Source organism: Hyperolius riggenbachi, chromosome 5, assembly GCF_040937935.1.
Source record: "Hyperolius riggenbachi isolate aHypRig1 chromosome 5, aHypRig1.pri, whole genome shotgun sequence".
Taxonomy (NCBI): Eukaryota; Metazoa; Chordata; class Amphibia; order Anura; family Hyperoliidae; genus Hyperolius; species Hyperolius riggenbachi.
Genome location: NC_090650.1, coordinates 71838815 through 71859000, shown reverse-complemented (window position 1 = coordinate 71859000; position 20186 = coordinate 71838815). Strand labels below are relative to the sequence as shown.

The 20186-nt window shown below is 43.5% G+C and overlaps 1 protein-coding gene across 1 annotated transcript in view; it reads right to left on the bottom strand.

The window, feature by feature from the left end:
* LMBR1 (limb development membrane protein 1) overlaps positions 1-20186 on the bottom strand; it is a 171244-nt gene that overhangs the window by 124355 nt on the left and 26703 nt on the right. Inside the window, exons 3-4 of the mRNA XM_068235872.1 lie at positions 19102-19141; positions 10924-11063 (exon numbers count right to left, since the gene is read on the bottom strand). Coding sequence (XP_068091973.1) covers positions 10924-11063; positions 19102-19141 — 180 coding nt within the window. The remainder of the gene's footprint in view (positions 1-10923; positions 11064-19101; positions 19142-20186) is intronic.

The window sequence follows — 20186 nt, the reverse complement described above, 5'->3', positions numbered from 1 at the left end:
CAGGGGGAACTTAGGGGGGGATCGAGATAGCAACAGAGGCTGGGCAGTATAAGCAGACCCAACCTCTGTGTGCTGATAGCATTGTTAGAACCCACCTCGGGTTCTCTTTAAAATACAGAGTGGTTTCTAAACTGCAAATATGGCAGAATGATGCAATATTATTAAAAAAAAGCCATATAATTTAAAGTAAAAATTTGACTTGTCTTTGCTACTAATGTTCTGTTTATTATCCGTACTACACATACAATTCATTATGCCATACTTTAAAAAAAAACAAAAAAAAAAACAGAACCTGAGATACCTGGGGCTTCCTTAAAGTGAACCTCCAGACTAAAAATCTACTCAGCAGCACTGAAAAGGCTTGGTGTTTGACAGTTTACAGCATAAGAACTTTGATTTTCTTACCAAAGCTTCATTTTAGCTGCATTTTTAACTAAGCTACGCCCCAGCAAAGAAAACTGCCTGGGCAATTTTTCCCCTGATGCTGTGCAAAGCATGAAGGGATTTCTGATGCTCTCGTTGCCTAGCAACTGGGAGGAGTGATCAGGACACAGGACAGTTGGAACTGTCTCTTGCTCCCTGTCACCTCCTTTCAACCAAAAAGATGGCTGCCCCTATGAAATCACAAACATTTGCCTGTTCTTTTAAAACAGGGTGGGTAAGAGATTATATTGCCTATCTATTTTAATTAACATAACTAATGTAATGACAGTATGTTTGTTTAGGCTGAAGTTCCTCTTTAAAGAGAACCCGAGGTGGGTTTGAAGAATATTATCTGCATACAGAGGCTGGATCTGCCTATACAGCCCAGCCTCTGTTGCTATCCCAAACCTCCCTAAGGTCCCCCTGCACTCTGCAATCCCTCATAAATCACAGCCACGCTGCTGACAAACAGCTTGTCAGAGCTGGCTGTGTTTATCTCTATAGTGTCAGTCTGCTGCTCTACCCGCCTCCTGCAGAACTCCAGTCCCCGCCTGCATCCCTTCCCTCCCTGCTGATTGGAGGGAAGGGACGGGGGCAGGGACCGGAGCTCTGCAGGAGGCGGGGGAGCAGCTGAGACTGACACTACAGATGTAAACACAGCCTCACAGCACGGCTGTGATTTATGAGGGATTGCAGAGTGCAGGGGGACCTTAGTGGGGTTTGGGATAGCAACAGAGGCTGGGCTGTATAGGCAGATCCATCCTCTGTATGCAGATAACATTCTTTAAACACACCTCGGGTTCTCTTTAAGCTCCCTTGAGGCCACTCATCTCTCGCCATTCCCCTGGATGGCTCCTGTCACCTGCAATACTGCCCAAAAGCCTGGCCGAGTCGCCCATCCCTGGGAGTGTTCTTTGCCTGCGCAGTACTACTGTGCAAGCGCAGAACGCTCCCATTCACGGGAGCACGCCTGGCTGGGACGCTCAAGTGAGACAAAGCGACACTCGGCCAGGCTTTCAGGCTGAGTTGCAGGTGACAGGAGCCACCAGGGGAGACGGAAATGGACGAGCGGCCACAAGAGGACTTAAGGAAGCACCAGGTAAGTATGGAGACGCTATATACACATGAGGTTTAAGCACACGTGCTGTAGTACTAGCTCTTCTGTACAGCTCTGATTAGGGCCCTTTTCCTCCAAAAAGTAACAGTTTAACAAGTGTGCTCAGGACAAAAAAAAAACCCACCGCAAACGGATCGCGCTTATGGAACCTGTCACCGTACTAACTGTACTCTGCTTCTTGCGATCCATTAGCAATCGGAGTCTGATAGTAAAACGCATGGTATAGCCCTTACCCAAAAACAATCAGACATGGCATCACGCAATACACGTGCTTAGTTCTCTTGGTACTGTTAAGGGGCAATTTCAGCCATCACTCGATCGAATCTACAGAATCGATCAGAAATTGATACTTTCAAATCTATCGATCGATCAATTTGTGGGTGATTTTGATGGATTTGATCTTGACAGGATGGAAGATCTAGGTCGATCTGCTGCTGGTAGCAGATGCAAGGCCCATAGAGTTGCATTGGCTCTAATGGTCCAATAATGCATTTAGATCGATTTCCAAAAGATTTAATTCTGAAATCTATTGGAAATCTGTTCCTCGTGTGTGGCACACAGACAGATTCCTGTCAGATTTCGACTTGACAGGCATTTGACAGAAAGCTGAAGGTCAAATCTGCTGCAAATCTATAAGTGTATGGCCACCTTTACTGCCCAATTGTTTATAGTTCTCTAATAAGATCCACATTCTGGCTCCTCTCTACTTTAAAAAGGTGCTCATACACTGAGCCAATTATTGGCCGATCAATCGAAATCGATCTTAAATAGATTGAGCAAGAGATCAATTTGCGGGCAATTTTGTTCGATTTCAATCGATCTGACATGCTGAAAAATCTAGGTGGATCTGTTGAGATGGCTTATTTTGCATTGGACCTAATGGAAATCTGATGGCAAAAAAAATGCCATCAGATCGATTTTCAATTTCATACTAAAATCTATTGGAAATTTGTTCCTAGGAAAAACTGTTCCTAAACACATCAGATAGATCAGAGATCTATCTGATGATCTATCTGATGCTAATCTAACGAGTGTATGGCCTGCTTAAGTTCTGTATTTCAGAGGCCTATCTCAACTCCAAATAATTAAATAACACAATACACGAAATATTCTTTCCCATCTACTGCACTGACAAGTAATGCTAAAAGGCAACCACATAACTCAAAGTGAACAGAGATTCATGCAGCTTCACCCCCATCTAGTGGTCATTGACAAAACAGCAGATGGCTAAAACGATTAATACCCATCAAGGGATAACACAGGTAGAGCAAGTGGCAGCTATTCACTTCTAGCAAAGTTCAGGGCTATTTTACAGCTTCCTCAGTTGGTCATCTACAAACTATATAGAAGTGCACAAAAAGAATAGGTTTCCAGCAAAACTGCATTCCAAAAAGTCAGTTTTGGCTATTCAATTTCTGCTTGTGTTTAATTTCCATGAAGTTGTGAACCATGGACTAATGCACATGAGTAGTTATGAAAAAAAAGACAACCATATATACTGCTGACACACAGAGGCAGGCACAGTGTGGTTGTTACTTTGCAGTACAGATTCCCTCATTGACAAAAAATATTTCAAAGCATATACTCACCAAGGAAAAGCAGTATGCAAAGATTGCAATACTGCAAGGGGCTCATTTTATTTAAAGTGGACCTGAACTCAGAACTTATTCTCTGTTGTAAAAGATAAGCAACAGCATAATAACCTAAACATTTTTTGTTCCAGCTTACAGAACTCAACCCTATGTCTGCTTCCATGAAAGCAGGAAGTAGACACTTTAGAACATCCAGTGTTTACATATTAGCTGTATCTGCCGAGAACTGCCGAATTTCTGTGCCAACACGGCTGAGAGATAAGATTACACTTGTGATTACTTGAAGATGATAGGAAATAAGACAGGCTCTTCTCTTTAAAAACACACAGGGTGCATTTCTCTGTTTCCTGTGCAAGAGTTCAGGTCAATTTTAACACATCCCGGAGTTCTTCTACACATTTTAAAAATAAACTAAAGATTTTATAAATCAGGGAAGCGGCCGGGAGCTACATGTCGCTTCTGCTGCAGAAAACGCTGCACGACTGCAAATGTACTGCCCTGTTCTCCCCCTCAGGCATGCCGATTAGTTGAGATTTCCAGATGCCCGAGTCCCGGATAGTAGAGGTTGATATGGGAAACTAAGGCCTGTCTGCAGGGTGAGCTCATTGCTGCTGTGGCCAGCTGTAAGGGTGAATACAAACGGAAGGAGCAAGGAACCTTTGCAGCATACTAGGCTAGCTGAGGGCAGGTATAGCCAGCATCCCACACCAAAGGGCCTCAGTGAGTGGTGCCAAGTACAAAGACAGCATAATCAGCTTATAGACTAAACTACCCAGAGTAACCAGTTTTTCAGCAAACAACTGTTTTATGAACATGGCGAGCGTGCTGGTACATTGCTTGCTAGGATCGCACGCTATGCAACATCCCCCCCCCCCCCATCCTCCGCCCCCAATTATTAGCCCAGATAATGAACAGCTCAGGTCAATTAGCCTCTGAGATCTGTCGGAACGGTCTCTGCCAAGGCTCACAGAGTAGCATGAGGAATCGGATGCTCCAATGACAGAGGAAGGAAGTCCTGATGGCTATTGCTAGCTTCTCCAATAAAAAGGCTCCCAGTCTAGATGAGATACCCATAGAAATCTGAGTGTAATTGGCCTACCTCAAAATTTAATGGTGCAGTTCTAAACTGCAATCATCGGACCCACCATGACATCTATGACTGTATAGTTCCCCTCCTGCTCAGCATTAGAAAAGGGGAGGCTGCAGCGCATCACACGAACAGCAGAAAGGATAGCTGGCTGTAGCTTACATTCTCTGCAGGATCTTTACGCTAGCAGGTGCAGAAAGAGAGCGACCAAGATTGCCTCTGATCCCTCTCACCCTGCTCACTCCATCTTCCAGCGCATGCCTTCAGGAATAAGATTCCGGTCAATCACTACCAAAACCTCTAGACACAGGAACAGCTTTTTTCCTCAGGCAGTAGCCAGAGCTGCTAGGACTTGAAAGTAATTAGTACTGAACTGAAAATGAACAATTCTCCCCTTGCTTACTGCCACTATACTCACATACTGTCCTTGACTTGTAATATACACGCTGTCTGTCCTTATATTGCTTTTGTTAGTGTTTGTTAAGCAAATGCCAAGACAAATTCCTTGTAAGTACAAACTTATTTGGCCAAATAACTGGATTCCGATTCGGAAATGTACAGTGGTGTGAAAAACTATTTGCCCCCTTCCTGATTTTTTATTCTTTTGCATGTTTGTCACACTTAAATGTTTCTGCTCATCAAAAACTGTTAACTATTAGTCAAAGATAACATAATTGAACACAAAATGAAGTTTTAAATGATGGTTTTTATTATTTAGTGAGGAAAAAAAACTCAAAACCTACATTGCCCTATGTGAAAAAGTGATTGCCCCCCTTGTTAAAAAATAACTTAACTGTGGTTTATCACACCTGAGTTCAATTTTTGTAGTCACCCCCAGGCCTGATTACTGCCACACCTGTTTCAATCAAGAAATCACTTAAATAGAAGCTATCTGACACAGAGAAGTAGACCAAAAGCACCTCAAAAGCTAGACATCATGCCAAGATCCAAAGAAATTCAGGAACAAATAAGAACAAAAGTACTGTAATTGAGATCTATCAGTCTGGTAAAGGTTATAAAGCCATTTCTAAAGCTTTGGGACTCCAGCGAACCACAGTGAGAGCCATTATCCACAAATGGCAGAAACATGGAACAGTGATGAACCTTCCCAGGAGTGGCTGGCCGACCAAAATTACCCCAAGAGCGCAGAGAAAACTCATCCAAGAGGCCACAAAAGACCCCAGGACAACATCTAAAGAACTGCAGGCTTCACTTGCCTCAATTAAGGTCAGTGTTCACGACTCCACCATAAGAAAGAGACTGGGCAAAAATGGCCTGCATGGCAGATATCCAAGGCGCAAACCACTTTTAAGTAAAAAGAACATTAAGGCTCGTCTCAATTTTGCTAAAAAACATCTCAATGATTGCCAAGACTTGTGGGAAAATACCTTGTGGACCGCCGAGACAAAAGTTGAACTTTTTGGAAGGTGCGTGTTCTGTTAAATCTGTCGTAGAAGTAACACAGCATTTCAGCAAAAGAACATCATACCAACAGTAAAATATGGTGGTGGTAGTGTGATGGTCTGGGGTTGTTTTGCTGCTTCAGGACCTGGAAGGCTTGCTGTGATAGATGGAACCATGAATTCTACTGTCTACCAAAAAATCCTGAAGGAGAATGTCCGGCCATCTGTTCGTCAACTCAAGCTGAAGCGATCTTGGGTGCTGCAGCAGGACAATGACCCAAAAGACACCAGCAAATCCACCTCTGAATGGCTGAAGAAAAACAAAATGAAGACTTTGGAGTGGCCTAGTCAAAGCCCTGACCTGAATCCTATTGAGATGTTGTGGCATGACCTTAAAAAGGCAGTTCATGCTAGAAAACCCTCAAATAAAGCTGAATTACAACAATTCTGCAAAGATGAGTGGGCCAAAATTCCTCCAGAGCGCTGTAAAAGACTTGTTGCAAGTTATTGCAAACGATCAATTGCAGTTATTGCTGCTAAGGGTGGTCCAACCAGTTATTAGGTTCAGGGGGCAATTTCTTTTTCACACAGGGCCATGTAGGTTTTGAGTTTTTTTTCTCACTAAATAATAAAAACCATCATTTAAAACTGCATTGTGTGTTCAATTATGTTATCTTTAACTAATGGTTAACGGTTTTTGATGAGCAGAAACATTTAAGTGTGACAAACATGCAAAAGAATAAGAAATCAGGAAGGGGGCAAATAGTTTTTCACACCACTGTATAAAAAATTCTCGGACAAGCTCCCTCCCCTTGCTGCTGCAAATGTATAGGTATTTGAGTAAAAATTGCTGCCAGGTTCTATGAGAGAAGCCCGGATTGTGGTACTCCAAGCCTGGCAAGGGATCCCCTCCACTGCGAATCATACAAGCCTATTACACGTTTGACTGTAGACCTTAAAATAAAAGGTCTTGGCCATTGGAGTAAATGCGATTATCCTGTCCCTTATCCACTCTGACCAAACTGGTTTCATGCAGGGAAAATACAGCCATAAACATTTGCAAACAAATGACAAATTTGCAGTGTGATCATGAAAACAAAGGGGAGAGGGTGGTTGCCTCCCTTGATATGGTCAAGGCCTTTGATTCGGTGGAGTGGCCTTATTTGCAGATCATTGCCAGGTTTCACTTTGGTTAGATATTCTATAAGTGGGTTAAATTGCTGCACAGGCCCCTTTAATTGGCTTCTACCTAAAAACGTTGGCCCTGGAATACAGTGGACGTGTGACTATGGTGGGGATTACATTGTGATCCCCCTCTTAGGAATAGTTCAGCGCTGAGGAGGATGTTGGCGCTATATAAATACTAAATAAAAATAATACGCGTCAGCATGGGCATTCAATTTGCATGCATGTGCCCTAGCGTCGGTCCATTGGAGGTAGCACTATTAAAGCCAGATTACAGTACTGCAGTCCTAGCACAAAAAAAAAAAGGATGGATTACCAAATGGGGGAAGAGGCTGCAGTCTGTTATAAACTGTTCTTATCACCTTGCTTCGACACCATCGTCTCACAGACTGTGAGATCACTTGACTCTCCACACAGCAAACAGGAAATAGACTTTCTCAGGCTTCTCCAATGTTTCCGTTATTTATTCAAATCACAGAAAGACAGATAGATACAGTCATCATATCCTAGCCATGCCAATCTTCATGTTGCGTTACAAGCTCATGATTAGACTCCCTACTGAAGTCACTCAGGTACCTTCTTCCTACCTACGTTACACTAAACTACCTATGTACATAGCATACATTATATCAGATTACATAAAGGAAGAACATGCTTAGAGAAATAATTGGGTTCCAGTCAGTATTGCGAGCTAGTGCGGAAGGAAGAAGCAGAAGTGAGTTCCCCATCGCTCGCTCCAGATTTAATACCGACTAGGAAAGAGTTAAATATGACATCATCTTCGCCACCCCCTATATCAGTCTATTGGTGGACCCACTCGTGGTGTCATCATACCCGCCTACTCGATTAATAATCGATGAGGCACTTGGCCTATATGCAGGACCGTGGATGTTTAGTAAACATGGCCAATGTTTTCTGTTCCTGTTGAGGTCAGAGTGGCCGATGGCCTTCTGTTAGGAACATGTTCTCAGTATCTGCGTGTCTAGGCTACACAAAACCTGCATTATAGGCCAGTGCTGAGCTGGTCTTTAATCCTAGCAGACTACTTTTTTTTTTACATTTTGGGCTCAGGCTTTACTTTTAAATAAGAAATGTGTGTCTTAACTAGGGTAGAAAAGCAATATGCCCAAGCATGGTGAAGGAAGACTGAAGACTAATTTTTTCGTGCTCTGTTCCCAATTTCTTATATGTGCTTTCTGAGGAGATTCCACATGAAGTTCAAGCTATCTGAAATGCACTTGTGTGTTGACATTTATTTCCTACAAAACAGCATGACTACCAATACATACAGTTACTGCCGCATTCAAACCTAAAGTTATTGGTCGCATATTCTATGCCAGATCTTAACATTACAATTTTTTTTAACTCACTGTATAGTAATGCAGCCACAGTACAAGTGTAACCATTGTCTGCATGAGGCCTGGGGATGGGTAGAGATGAGAGGGATAAAGGCCTTGTAGAGAAGATGTCTGCAGCAGTTTGTGCATTGTTTGCATTTGCCATGGGTTGCTATGGCACTCTACATGTATTTGTTTTCAGTGGTGAAAAAACTATCACGTTCACGATACAGCATTTAAAAGGGAACCTGAACTAAGTAAAATTATTTAAAATAAATGCATAATGTAGCTGCAAATTAATATTACATACTTACCTCGCCTTCAGTTCCTCTCAGAAGCTCACCATTTTCTTCTTACAGTGATCCCTTCCAGTTCTGACAATATTTTGTCAGAACTGAAATATACCAGTTGCTGTCAGTTACAACTGAATGTGCGAGGTAATGTCCATGTTTCCCTATGGCTCAAGTGGGCGATACTACAGTTTAACAGTTTGCTGACCAGGAAGCTGCTATGGAGTTATGGCCATTTTCAAAATGGAGGACAGAGAATTTCATTGATCACAGCGGACACACAGGACGCAGGAGAGGAGAAAGATTGAGGAGTAGACTGCACAGGAGGTAAGTGTCACAGACCGCTAGCCGGTCTGCGGGTGGGGTAAATCGATCAGCGTCAGAAATCCTCTTACACGGTCATTTGTTCATCACGAAGGGTAACCCGCATTCGCAATTTGATGAACTGACTCGCGAAGGGAGCGTTCTGATACCAACCGAATCACTCCACACACATATACAATTCAAAGATCTGCCACCAAGCGAGTTACACAGCCCGCTACTGTAATTTTACTAGGACTTCGAGAACACTTTAGTAACCCCTAGCAGTATGCAAGAATCTGGGCCAGATCGTTATGTCTGGGCCGGGTTCTCGCATACGGGTTATAAATGTATACTTCTATTAAACACAGGGTAGCGAGTTCAGGAGAATAGGTACGATTGTGTATGTTCAGCAACAGGTCATAACCGCTAAACGATTTTTAAACGTTTAATAACACAAATGCATTACATACAGTTATATACACCTATTAACATATAAAACACAGAGCTTAAAAATAAAAGGAATAAAACAGAAAGTTCTTACTTAGCTGAGCAGTCCATTTGAATCATGAAGAAAATAGTCCAGTTTAAACGTAGGCATTCAGCTTAAAAGTCCTTTGTACACAACATGCGCCCGGTTCTTCCGTGAGCACATGTCTGGACTTCCCTAGTCGATGTAAATTGAAGAACTGGGTGGAGTTCCTTGCAAACGCTTTTTACTGACCAGAGTTTTGGGGCGGTCACTACCTGGAAAGTAGGTGTGTTGGAGGCAGGGTTACCTCCTGGCAAGTCAGGTTACCACCCACAGACTTGGAGCAAGGAATGTACCAATTATTAATAATTTGTGTAATTCCGCCCCAGATGGGTGCATCGCAGATCCGAGACCATATTCATAAGCAGCATGCGACTCTGTATTAAATGAGACTATACACGCCTAGTCTAACGAATTTGCTCTACGCATGCCGGATAAAGCGGTTTCTCAATTGATTCCTGATAGCTAGAGAAGGATAATTCATGTGAATTATAGACCTGTTTCCTAGGTATCAGGAAATGTAATTTTGGTCTTGCTGTGACAAACCTATTTTGAATTATTAATAAGTTAACGTTCCCTTTGTGTGAAGCTATACGCTTGGAGGGAAATTTTGAATCTCAACCAGTTTGAGCTGGTTTTCCTTTTGGGGAAAGATGAGCTATGTACCAAATGCTGCTCCCCAGGTGGTCTGGCTACTTGTGAAATTCTTTCCTGACACAGGATGTGGGGGAGGTTACTGTACTCAGTAAGAGAGAGGGAAATTGACATCTATTGTGCATTTACCCAAGACTGACAGGAACTGTGCACGACCATGCGAAAGTCGATGGCGCTTACGCGCACGACTTTCGTAATATTCGTCACAGTAAGTATGAGGGGTTTATGTTTATTTTGACCTCCCTGATTGGCCTTGGCCAAGAATCAGCCTGTCTGATCGATTTGGCGGTGCAATGGCTGTAAGCATTGCTCATCCAACTCACCACTTCACCATGTGACATCACTCCTATGCTGCTCTGTCGGCCCTCCTCCTCCAGCACAGAAACAGAACAACTCGCCAACCTGCAGGCTAGTGGCAGGTCTGTACAGTGTCGGCCCTGCAATGTCACCTGAGGGACATTGAGTCCCTAATGCTATCCTTCCTGGGTTACATGCCCTGTACGTGTGTATGAGGCTTTCGTTTAGTGTGAGTCATTGTATTTTCGGCGGATCGGTAAAAACCAGCCTTAACAGCCTGCCACACGGCCAAACTGTCGTCAGAACGGCCGCCTCGTGTGCGGGTCTGACGACCCGTACTTTGAAGAAATCAGGCGTGTGTATGCACCTTAAAGCACACAAGTAGCTGAACAGCCAAGTAACGGCATTTCGGCTACAGCATTTGATTGCCTGCACTCGGCTATTATAGAAGACATTGCTGGCTACATTGCTCTCAAATTAGGGTCAACATGTTTTTGATCATTCTTAAAATGGTACATACTGCCACTCCACAACCACCTAGACATCTGGGATGATAAATTCATGCAGAAAAACAAACATTCAATGACTTAGCAGGAGCAGATGGATCTTTTCAATTCTGCGCTAACACTACAATTGTTACAAAAATGAAAACAAGAAATTACAATGGATTAATCATCAAAACAATACATTTCCCAGAGATACTGACCATGGATGAGAGAGCCATTCAGCCATTGGATATAGTAGCTTCTGGGGAAAGACAAGAGGATCTCATTGCTGATAATGGAGAAAGGAAGGAGCAGCACAGCTCCACCTGACACTGCAAGCGTGAGTGTACTGAGGAACAGCCTGCCAGAGAGACAGAAAGGAGAGTTACTGGACAAGCAGACAACACAAATTCAACTAGTCTATATTAAAGAAATCCGCTAACAAAAAAGGATACTTACCCAAGTAGTGGGAAGCCTCCCGGATCCTCCTTCAGCCCATCTTTCCAGAGCCGAGTCTCTCCTTATCTTTTGGCCATGAGTACAGCTGTGGACGACAGCATCCGCAATGGAAATGCATTAGTATGGTCTGCACATGCTTAGTAGAAGGAAGTGCTTGTGCACAGCTTCCTTCCTTTGTGCACGAGCACGTTCCTCTACTGAGCATGCGCAAACCTTACTTACACATTCCCAGTCTGGGTGCACGCCTCCAAAACCACATTCTATAGAGGGTCCCAGTGCTGGAACGGTGAAGTGTAGGCCAATTTGGACTATCCACAGACTTGCCACTACTAGGTAATGCCTAGTATGCACCACAAAATGTACCTGTCAAATCAACAGGAAATTTCCCGTGATCCAATCTGCTTCCGATCAGGAAAGGGATCTATTTTGGGCAGTATTGACTGAAACTCGATCTCTCTTTCTGGACCAGGAGCAGTGCTTTAAATTAACAAACAAAGGGAAATTTCCTGTCAATCTGACAGAAAAATTGCATGGTCTATACCAGCCTTACTTAATTTTTGCTTCGGGATTTTCTGAATAATAAATAAATAAATCAGATTTACTTACCTGGGGCTCCCTCCAGCCCCTGGAAGCCTATGTGTCCCTCGCCATGGCTCCCCTTCAAGCCGGTCTCTCCGGATCCCCTCTATAGCAGCCAATCGGTGGCTTCTGCACATGCACGGGTACGTGCATGCGCTGCCCACGGCTAGCAGCATTGAGTGCAGGCAGCTAAGGAGGGGTCACCAGAAGACCGGGTGACATTGGAACTGTGGTGAGGAACACAGACTTTTAGGGGCTGGGGGAAGGTCCAGGTAAGTAAAGCTGCAGTGCTTTTTTCGTCTCATGTATGCTGTAAAGCTCAAAACAGCAGTTCTTATATTTGCAGGCAGAGGGCATCCTTGGCCACCATTCCAAACTCAGAACACTTCAGCATCCATTTACTGTATAAATAAAAGGAACATTCCACTTTGGTTAAGAAAAGCTCAAGATTCTCAGTTTGGCTCTATATGTCACAAGAGTAACAAACATCTCACCTTGCTCAGTTAGTTTGTTTTCTGTGTGCATATATAAAAACAAGCATGTAACAGTGCTTCTAAAAGGAACTGGCAGAAGAAAGGTCAGCCGCCAGTTGGTGGTTTAGTCCAAGTGTTAAAGGACTAAGACAGCCTCTAATCCTGCGCAGACAATTAACTTAGGCTTATAGCTGCTATGTTGCTTATAGCAACTGTACTCCCCAAAAAAAGTACACTGTTAAAGCAAATCTGTAGTGACCTGAAAATAAAAAAAAGCAGATACTCACCTATAGAGAGGGAAGGCTATGGATCCTGCAGAGCCTTCCCTGTCCCCTCTTGGTAGCCTCGTTCCCCTGCTGTCCCCAGTTTGCTGCCTCTGGAAGCCATCTGAAGGTATCATAATCACTTGTGCTTCCAAGTGCTTCTGAAGATGGGCGGCTCTGTACTGTGCATGAGCGAGTGTGAGCGGTACAGAGCTGTCCATCTTTAGAAGCACTCAGGGATGCAAGTGCTTCCGGTGCCTACCAAGGCTCCCCAAAGGTGTAGTTGACCAGTTGGTTAAATTCTTGCAACTGGGATGACAGCGCTGGACCAAGGTCATTGAGAGAGGACCATGAAGGCTCTGTAGGATCCAGGCTTCCCTCTCCATAACGGAGTAACAAACTTTTTTTTTTTTAATCTGTTACCTGCTTCAGTATCACTTTTAGGCCTCTTGCACACTGCATGCGATTTCGATTTTTAAATGTTACTGCATGCTGCGTTTTTTAATCCGTTTCTTTGATTGCATTCAGGGAAAATCAGAATTGCAAATCGGAATCTGAAACTGAATCGGAATTGCAGTGTGCAGGGAGCCTAAGGCTGCAAAAAGGAGAAGCTTACTGGTAGTTTTGGAAACTGCTCTTCACTGCAACTGTTATTTCATGTGTCTTGTAATCTCACGATTCATATGTCTGTATGAGTCCCTCAGTGCAGCAACAGTAAAATCATAGAGGAGATCTTCAAATACAGTGTAATACAATAAACAGTCTGTAAGACCGATGACACAAGATTGCAAAACCGGTCGGGAAGAAGACAGGCGGCACCTTTTATTGCCTTTTAGCTGTTGACCAGCACATACGCGCAAATTCATTTCGGGGTTCCCAAAGTCTTGTCCCTCGTATAAGTTTTTTTATGGTCTACATATATGGTTTTTAAACAAACAGTTTACACTTATGCTACATACACACTTGAGATAAAAGTCTTTGGAAACTCTACACAGTCTATTCTATGGAGCTGCACTCCCCGTCAGATAAAATCTTTGCAAGATGCTGCACACAAAGATGCCCGTACACATTCAAAAGATCATTATCTGCAAAAGATCTCTTCCTGCAATAGATCCATTCCTGCAAAATGCATTCATAGTCTATGAGATCTGCAGATCCTCATACACACCTTGTTTAACAGGCAATCATCTGCAGATCATCTGCAGATCAGATCCACCAGGATGGATTTTCAGATCTGCAGTTGATTGCCAGATATGCAGATGATTGCCTGTTAAACAAGGTGTGTATGAGGATCTGCAGATCTCAGACTATGAATGCATTTTGCAGGAATGGATCTATTGCAGGAAGAGATCTTTTACAGATAATGATCTTTTGTATCTGTACAGCATCTGTGTGCAGCATCTTGCAAAGATTTCTATCAGATGGGGAGTGCAGCTCCGTAGAATAGACTGTGTAGAGTATGGCTCTCATACTACATGGAATGGGGTAAAATTGGTCTGTGATCTTGCCTTTTCCAAAGACTTTTATCTCAAGTGTGTATGACAGCATTTGAGTTGCCATTTGTGGTTTATCACATTAACCTTCTGGATACTACACCTGCTTGGATTAAGGGACTGCTGGTTGTGTGGATCCCCGTGGACTGTGGCCCATGCCTTCTACCATTGAAAGCGATATATACTACCTTATAATGTGGGTTGTTTGGAGCTGGTAAGCCCCTTTTATTCCTTTGGGTGATCATGACTACAAGAATATAGTAGGCCTGTATACCACCGTGGAGAAGTCTTAGGCCCAGTGCACACAGAGCGGTTTTTGATGCGATCCGCCGGCCGCATCCGCCTGTCAAACCACTCGGTTAATGTATCTCAATGAGATGGTGCACACTGGCGGTTTGAGGATTGTAGCAAACCTCCTCCTGCTGCACGTTTGTGGTTTGCCTCCTGCTGCACGTTTGCGGTTTGCAGAAGAGTTTCTGCGGAGCAGTGCTTGTCGGCGCTGCTAGATTTGGGCGCAGCCCGTGCCGCCATAGACTATAATAGGAATCAGTCTATAGCGGCGCTCAAAGAGTAACGTCGGCGCCGTCAGAAGATGGAGCAGAGGTTGCTTAAAAGTCACAATAATTCGGCCTCCAGCAATAGCTGGAAGTCAAGTTATTTCATTCCCTACCATCCATAGCGGCCTGGAGCGGGAATAGTAATTAAAAAGGCCCAGACTTGTGCAGAAGCAGGATCAGCCATATACCGGCTGTATCCTGCGCCCAAGTCTACCGGTGACGATTTCAAATGTATTCACGTTTCTGCCTCAATGTAAAGGATAGGAAAAAACGCAAACCGCTCTGAAAAACGCTACTTAAGAGTGGTTTGCCAGGCGTTTTTGATACAGAAGCTATTCAGTACAGCTTTTACTGTAACAATTTGTGTAATCTGCTAAAAAAAAAAAAAAAAAAAAAAAAAACACGCAGCCAAAACCGCTAGGCATGTTTAGAAATCCGCTCTAAACATGCCTAGAATCGCACTGAAATCTGCTCCCAAAACCGCTAGAGTTTTGCAGATCCGCTAGAGGTTTTGGTGTGCACTGAGCCTTTCAGACTGTCTATTGTATTACACTGTATGGCCTGGGGCACACCAGAGGAGTTTTTCTGAGCGTTTTGAGTTTTTAAATCTGCTGCTAATGTTATCCTATGTGTCTGTGCACACTGGAGCAATGAGGTTTTGTAAAAAACCCCATAGCATTACATTGGGAAGAGCTTTTGAAACCTCTAAAAGCTCTTCCCAATGTAATGCTATGGGTTTTTTTTACAAAACCTCCTTGCTCCAGTGTGCACAGACACATCGGATAACATTAGCAGCAGATTTAAAAACTCAAAACGCTCAGAAAAACTCTTCTGGTGTGCACCAGGCCTATTTGAAGATCTGCGCTAATTTGTACTATAATTCTTGGGACTTTGGAATAAGTCTATCCTCAGCTGCAATCAATTGTATAGTCCCCATTGGCGCTGATAGAGTTTCTTTTATAGTAAAATCATAGAGGAAAGAAGAAAATACATATCATGCTGCTATGGCCACGTAAAAGATTTAAATATAATACACACACACATACAAGATACACCTACCATAGGGAGGGTGGAATAGGCGTGTGTCAGGGTTCAGCCACCAGAGCGGGTGCCGTGGCAAGCAGTGCACCACAACTCGTAGTCACACTGGATACGGCTGTCTCTCAACTACCATGCTATCCACGCTAAGAGCATTGCGGAGGGGCGCCCCCTTCAGAGGGTTGCGGAGCACTGCTGGCCACATCGCCCGCTCTGGTGGCTGAACCCTGACACACGCCTATTCCACCCTAACATGGTAGGTATATCTTTTATGTGTGTGTATTCCATTAAAATCTTTTACCTAGCCGTGGCGACGCAATATGTCTTTTCTTGTTTCTTCTACTAGATCATTTACCAGTGAGACTGCTGTGTGCTAGTAAAAGCCTACTAAATACAATTGCGCCTCCATAAAACAGAAGATATATGCAATTATTCAGCTATTGTGTGCAGAAGTAACTTCCAAAGTGCATCACTTCAAGATAGTGAGTCAATATGCAAATTACTCCTTTATGAACCAGACATATTCAAAGTGATCAAACCCACTAAGGAAAAAAAAAAATGTTGTATGGCAACATTTAGGGCCCATTCACACTAGCAATTGCAAAAATCTTTTGCGCGGGTGATTTTACTGTGATTAGCGTGGTACAATCACTGTACACTCTTGCGATTCCTGAGCAATCGCGATCAGCACTTTTTAAGCACTGTATTGCGATCGCTCCAGAATCGCAGCAAAATGCTACATGCAACACGTTTTGCGCTTGCCGCTAATCGTCTGCAATCGGCGGCAATAAAAAAAAAAAAAAAGTGCTTCATTTTTACAATAATTATGTATAAATGATTTAGCCAGTGTTTACCCATTGTAAAATCTTTCCTCTACCTGATTCACATTCTCACATTTATCACATGGTGACATTTTTACTGCTGGCAGATGTCACTGGAAGAAGCTGCTGCTTGCTTTTTTTGGCAGTTGGAAACTGCTGTAAACAGTTATTTCCCACAATGCAACAAGGTTCACAGACAGGAAACTGCCAGGACCATGGTCCTCACAGTTTCCTGTGGGAGGGGTTTCACCACAATATCAGCCATACAGAGCCCCGGGATGATCAGTTTGTGAAAAGGAACAGTTTTCTCATATAAAAGGGCGTATCAGCTACTGATAGGGATTAAGTTCAATTCTTGGTCATTTTTTTTTCTTTAAGTTTGTATTGTGCTAGTGCTTTAAAAAGCGCTAGCGCTTCAGCGATTACCAGGATTTATCCACTAATCGCCCAAGTGAGAATGGGGCCCTTAGGCAGTAGCAAGAAAGACAGACGGGAACGATGTGCATGAGCTGAGCAGAGGCAGTGGGCAGCACAGGTTGCGGCAGAGTGGGCATCACTGCACACAGTATAATAGCAGCGGTATACAGACTGGACTAGTGTTTCCATAGCCACCTGTCATGCTGCTTTCTCTGAATGGGGCCGTAATCAATTATGCATTGTACTGCATTATTAAACAGGCCTCTCTCTAAATCAGTTCATTTAAAGTGTTATTGTTGCTGCAGAGCTAAATGTAATTTTGCCTTCTTAAAACAGAAGGTATTTGCAATAATTCATCTGTAACTGTGGTTTACCACAATGTTGATCTCTTCATGCCCCTGAAAGCAAGGCTGCAAATACAGAACCGATAGTGTGAAGAGCAAGCCTATAGCTTATACATTTTATAGAATCACAGTTGCTCACTTAAAGCGAACCTGAGATGATGGGGGAGTAAAAAAAAAAAAAAAAATTCATACTTACCTGGGGCTTCCTCCAGTTGCCATGGTAGTTACCGGTGCCTCCGTTTGCCATGGTAATCCACCTTCAGTCGCGATGTATAAATGCGTGTACATTTATACATTACCTGTCTGGTGTAAACCTCCATGCTGGTACCGTCCATCTCGCCGATTTCTACATGCACACTAGTGGCGCATAGCATCTGACACTATGTGCCGCTAGCGCGTACGCGTGTATGTGGCTGTTACCCGGCATGGACGGTCACTGCGTGGGGGCTGCTACAGGACAGGTAATGTAGAAATGCGCACACTGGGGGAGTACATTTATACATTAGGGGGCAGCGGCGGTGCGGACGCGGCGGGGTGTATGGGCAGCTTCGACAAGAGACAAATTTATCTCTAATCAGATTCGATTAGAGAAAATTTGTTTCTGTCGAATCTGCCTATAATCTTCAGGTCTATGGGCACCTTTAACCCTTCCAGTACTTTGGAAAAAAGGCAAATTGAATTAACTGTTATTTTAATGCTGTGTTTAATGCTTTACCGGCGTAGATGTAATTTTTATAATACAAAAGAATAAAAAATAAATAATTATAAATTATTATTATTATTATTATTATTATTATTATTATTATTATTATTATAATAATTTGCTACAATGGATTACACAATAAGCAACTACTGTCTTTCCCCTAAAATAAAACATCCCCTGAAACTAAGACAGGTCTTATATTTCAAGCAAGCTTGAAATAGAAGACATCCTCTGAATAGAAGGCCTAGTTGGGCTGCGCAATGTGCCCCTCCTCCCCTTCGCTCCCTCCCTCTGCAGAGTCGCGAGCGGAGCATTACCGTATTACAGCAGAATAAACTCACCGGCTTCCAAAGTGCCCGTGTTACCATCTTTCCTCAGCACCATCCAGGTTCCTCTCCCTGGCAACGACAGCTCTAGTCATGTGACGCGCGCACGTCCGCGTCACATGACATGAGCCGCCGTTGTCAAACAGAGGAACCGGGCGTTGCTGAAGAGAGACGTTATCGCTGCTACGTTGGAAGCCGGCGAGTTTCCTCTGCTGTAATGCTCCGTTCCGCCACTCTGCAGTGGGAAGGAGGGAGGGGCTTTACTGGGCTGTGTGCTGCCGTTCTGTAGCCGAGGGGACCTGGTCCAGGGCAGCACATCAGGGAGGGAGGGAGGGAGGGAAGAGCTTTACTGTGCTGGGGGATGCCACTGGGGAACAAAATTGTAAGCCCTCCCCGAAAATAAGACCTAGCATGATATTTGGAGCTGAAATTAATATAAAAGACAGTGTCTTATTTTCGGGGAAACACGGTATGGTATTATCCCATCTCTTGAGGATGACAACATCATCAGTAAATCAGTGACTGCCTGTCTGATCAGGGAGCAATGTGAAAATTATTTTACATATCTATGTTAAGATGGCCACTAACAATCCAATTTCTAGGGAAAAATCGTTTAAACGATCAGAAATTCTGATCCCAAATGAGATCATTCACAACACCATCAACAAACCAATCTTTGCTTCCTATCTATCACAACCACCAAGAAAATCCAAATTTTGGTTCGACGAAAAACCAATCGGATGACTGATTTTATAATCGTATGTAATTGATTGTGCCCATCAACAGAGATTATTTACAACCAATCCGATCAGAATTTCTGATCGCTCAAATGATTTTTAGCTAGAAATTGGACAGTTAGTGGCCACCTTTAGAAGTACACTCATCCTTAATACCATACTGCTAAATGACAAAAAGAGTATACATACGAGACACGATTGACTGTAGCATCCTCATCTTCTTGCTCATCTGTAAAATAAACGTAATCTTAGCATCAACAATGAAGCACATAATAAATCTAGATTGTTCAATAAATCTGGAGTCCCCATCACTTATTCCATGTTATGTCTCGGTACGCTCTACTGTCGCAAGAGACTTTCATACTCGTGCGAGGAGACACGCTGCTCTGGAAGTAGCCCAATCACTGAAATCCCGTTGCAAAGGCATCGCAATGCCAGTCTCTGGTGACAAAGTGTAAAAACGGCAGAGCGAAAAGCAATGCGCAGACCGCCAGGAATTCCGGTGACGTACTTCCTGGCCAGCACGTCACTAACGGTGGCAGGCCTATGCATATCACCCTCCCGGGCACACTCTCTCGCAGGGTCATAAGAACCTCAGATTCATGCAGTGCGGTGATCCCGTGGCAGCAGGGCCGGTTCTCTCATGAGGCTAGGTGAAACACTTGCATCAGGTGCAGAGATTACAGGGGCAGCATGTTTGTGCTGTGTGGTTACAGCATGCAGTCAGAGTAGGAGGAGAAGCGAGAGGAGAGGGAGCGAGATAAGGTCATAATTGGGGAAAAGCAGCTTGTTGTGCTGTGTGAGGAGTCTGACAGTGAGTGAGGAGGGGCGAGGTAGGAGAGCAGCAGTGTTTCATTTGACTTCCACAGCAGAAGGGAGGGGCGCATTCTCACAAGTTTAGTTTCAAAAGTGTTTTATTAAGAATGTTAAAGTTTACATAGATGCTTTGATGAAGCCCTTAGCAAAGGGCGAATTATATAACATTTAGCATGCGAATACAATGAACAATCTACTCACAACGAGAGTAGTATGAATAACAAGTAAACAGTATTGGTTGGTGACATATAAACGGTTAGTTCGTTGATACATTCCAGGTTGGCATATAGGGTACTCAGCAGGGCTACAGGTAATTTACTCACAAAGTAAGGGCAAATGAGCGGAGTCCCAGTGCCAAGAGAGCCAAGGTTGCCATGTTCTAGTGAAAGCATCTGTAGTGTCATTAATTATGGCTAGGGATCGTTCAGATATTAAAATGTCTTTAATAATATGATCAG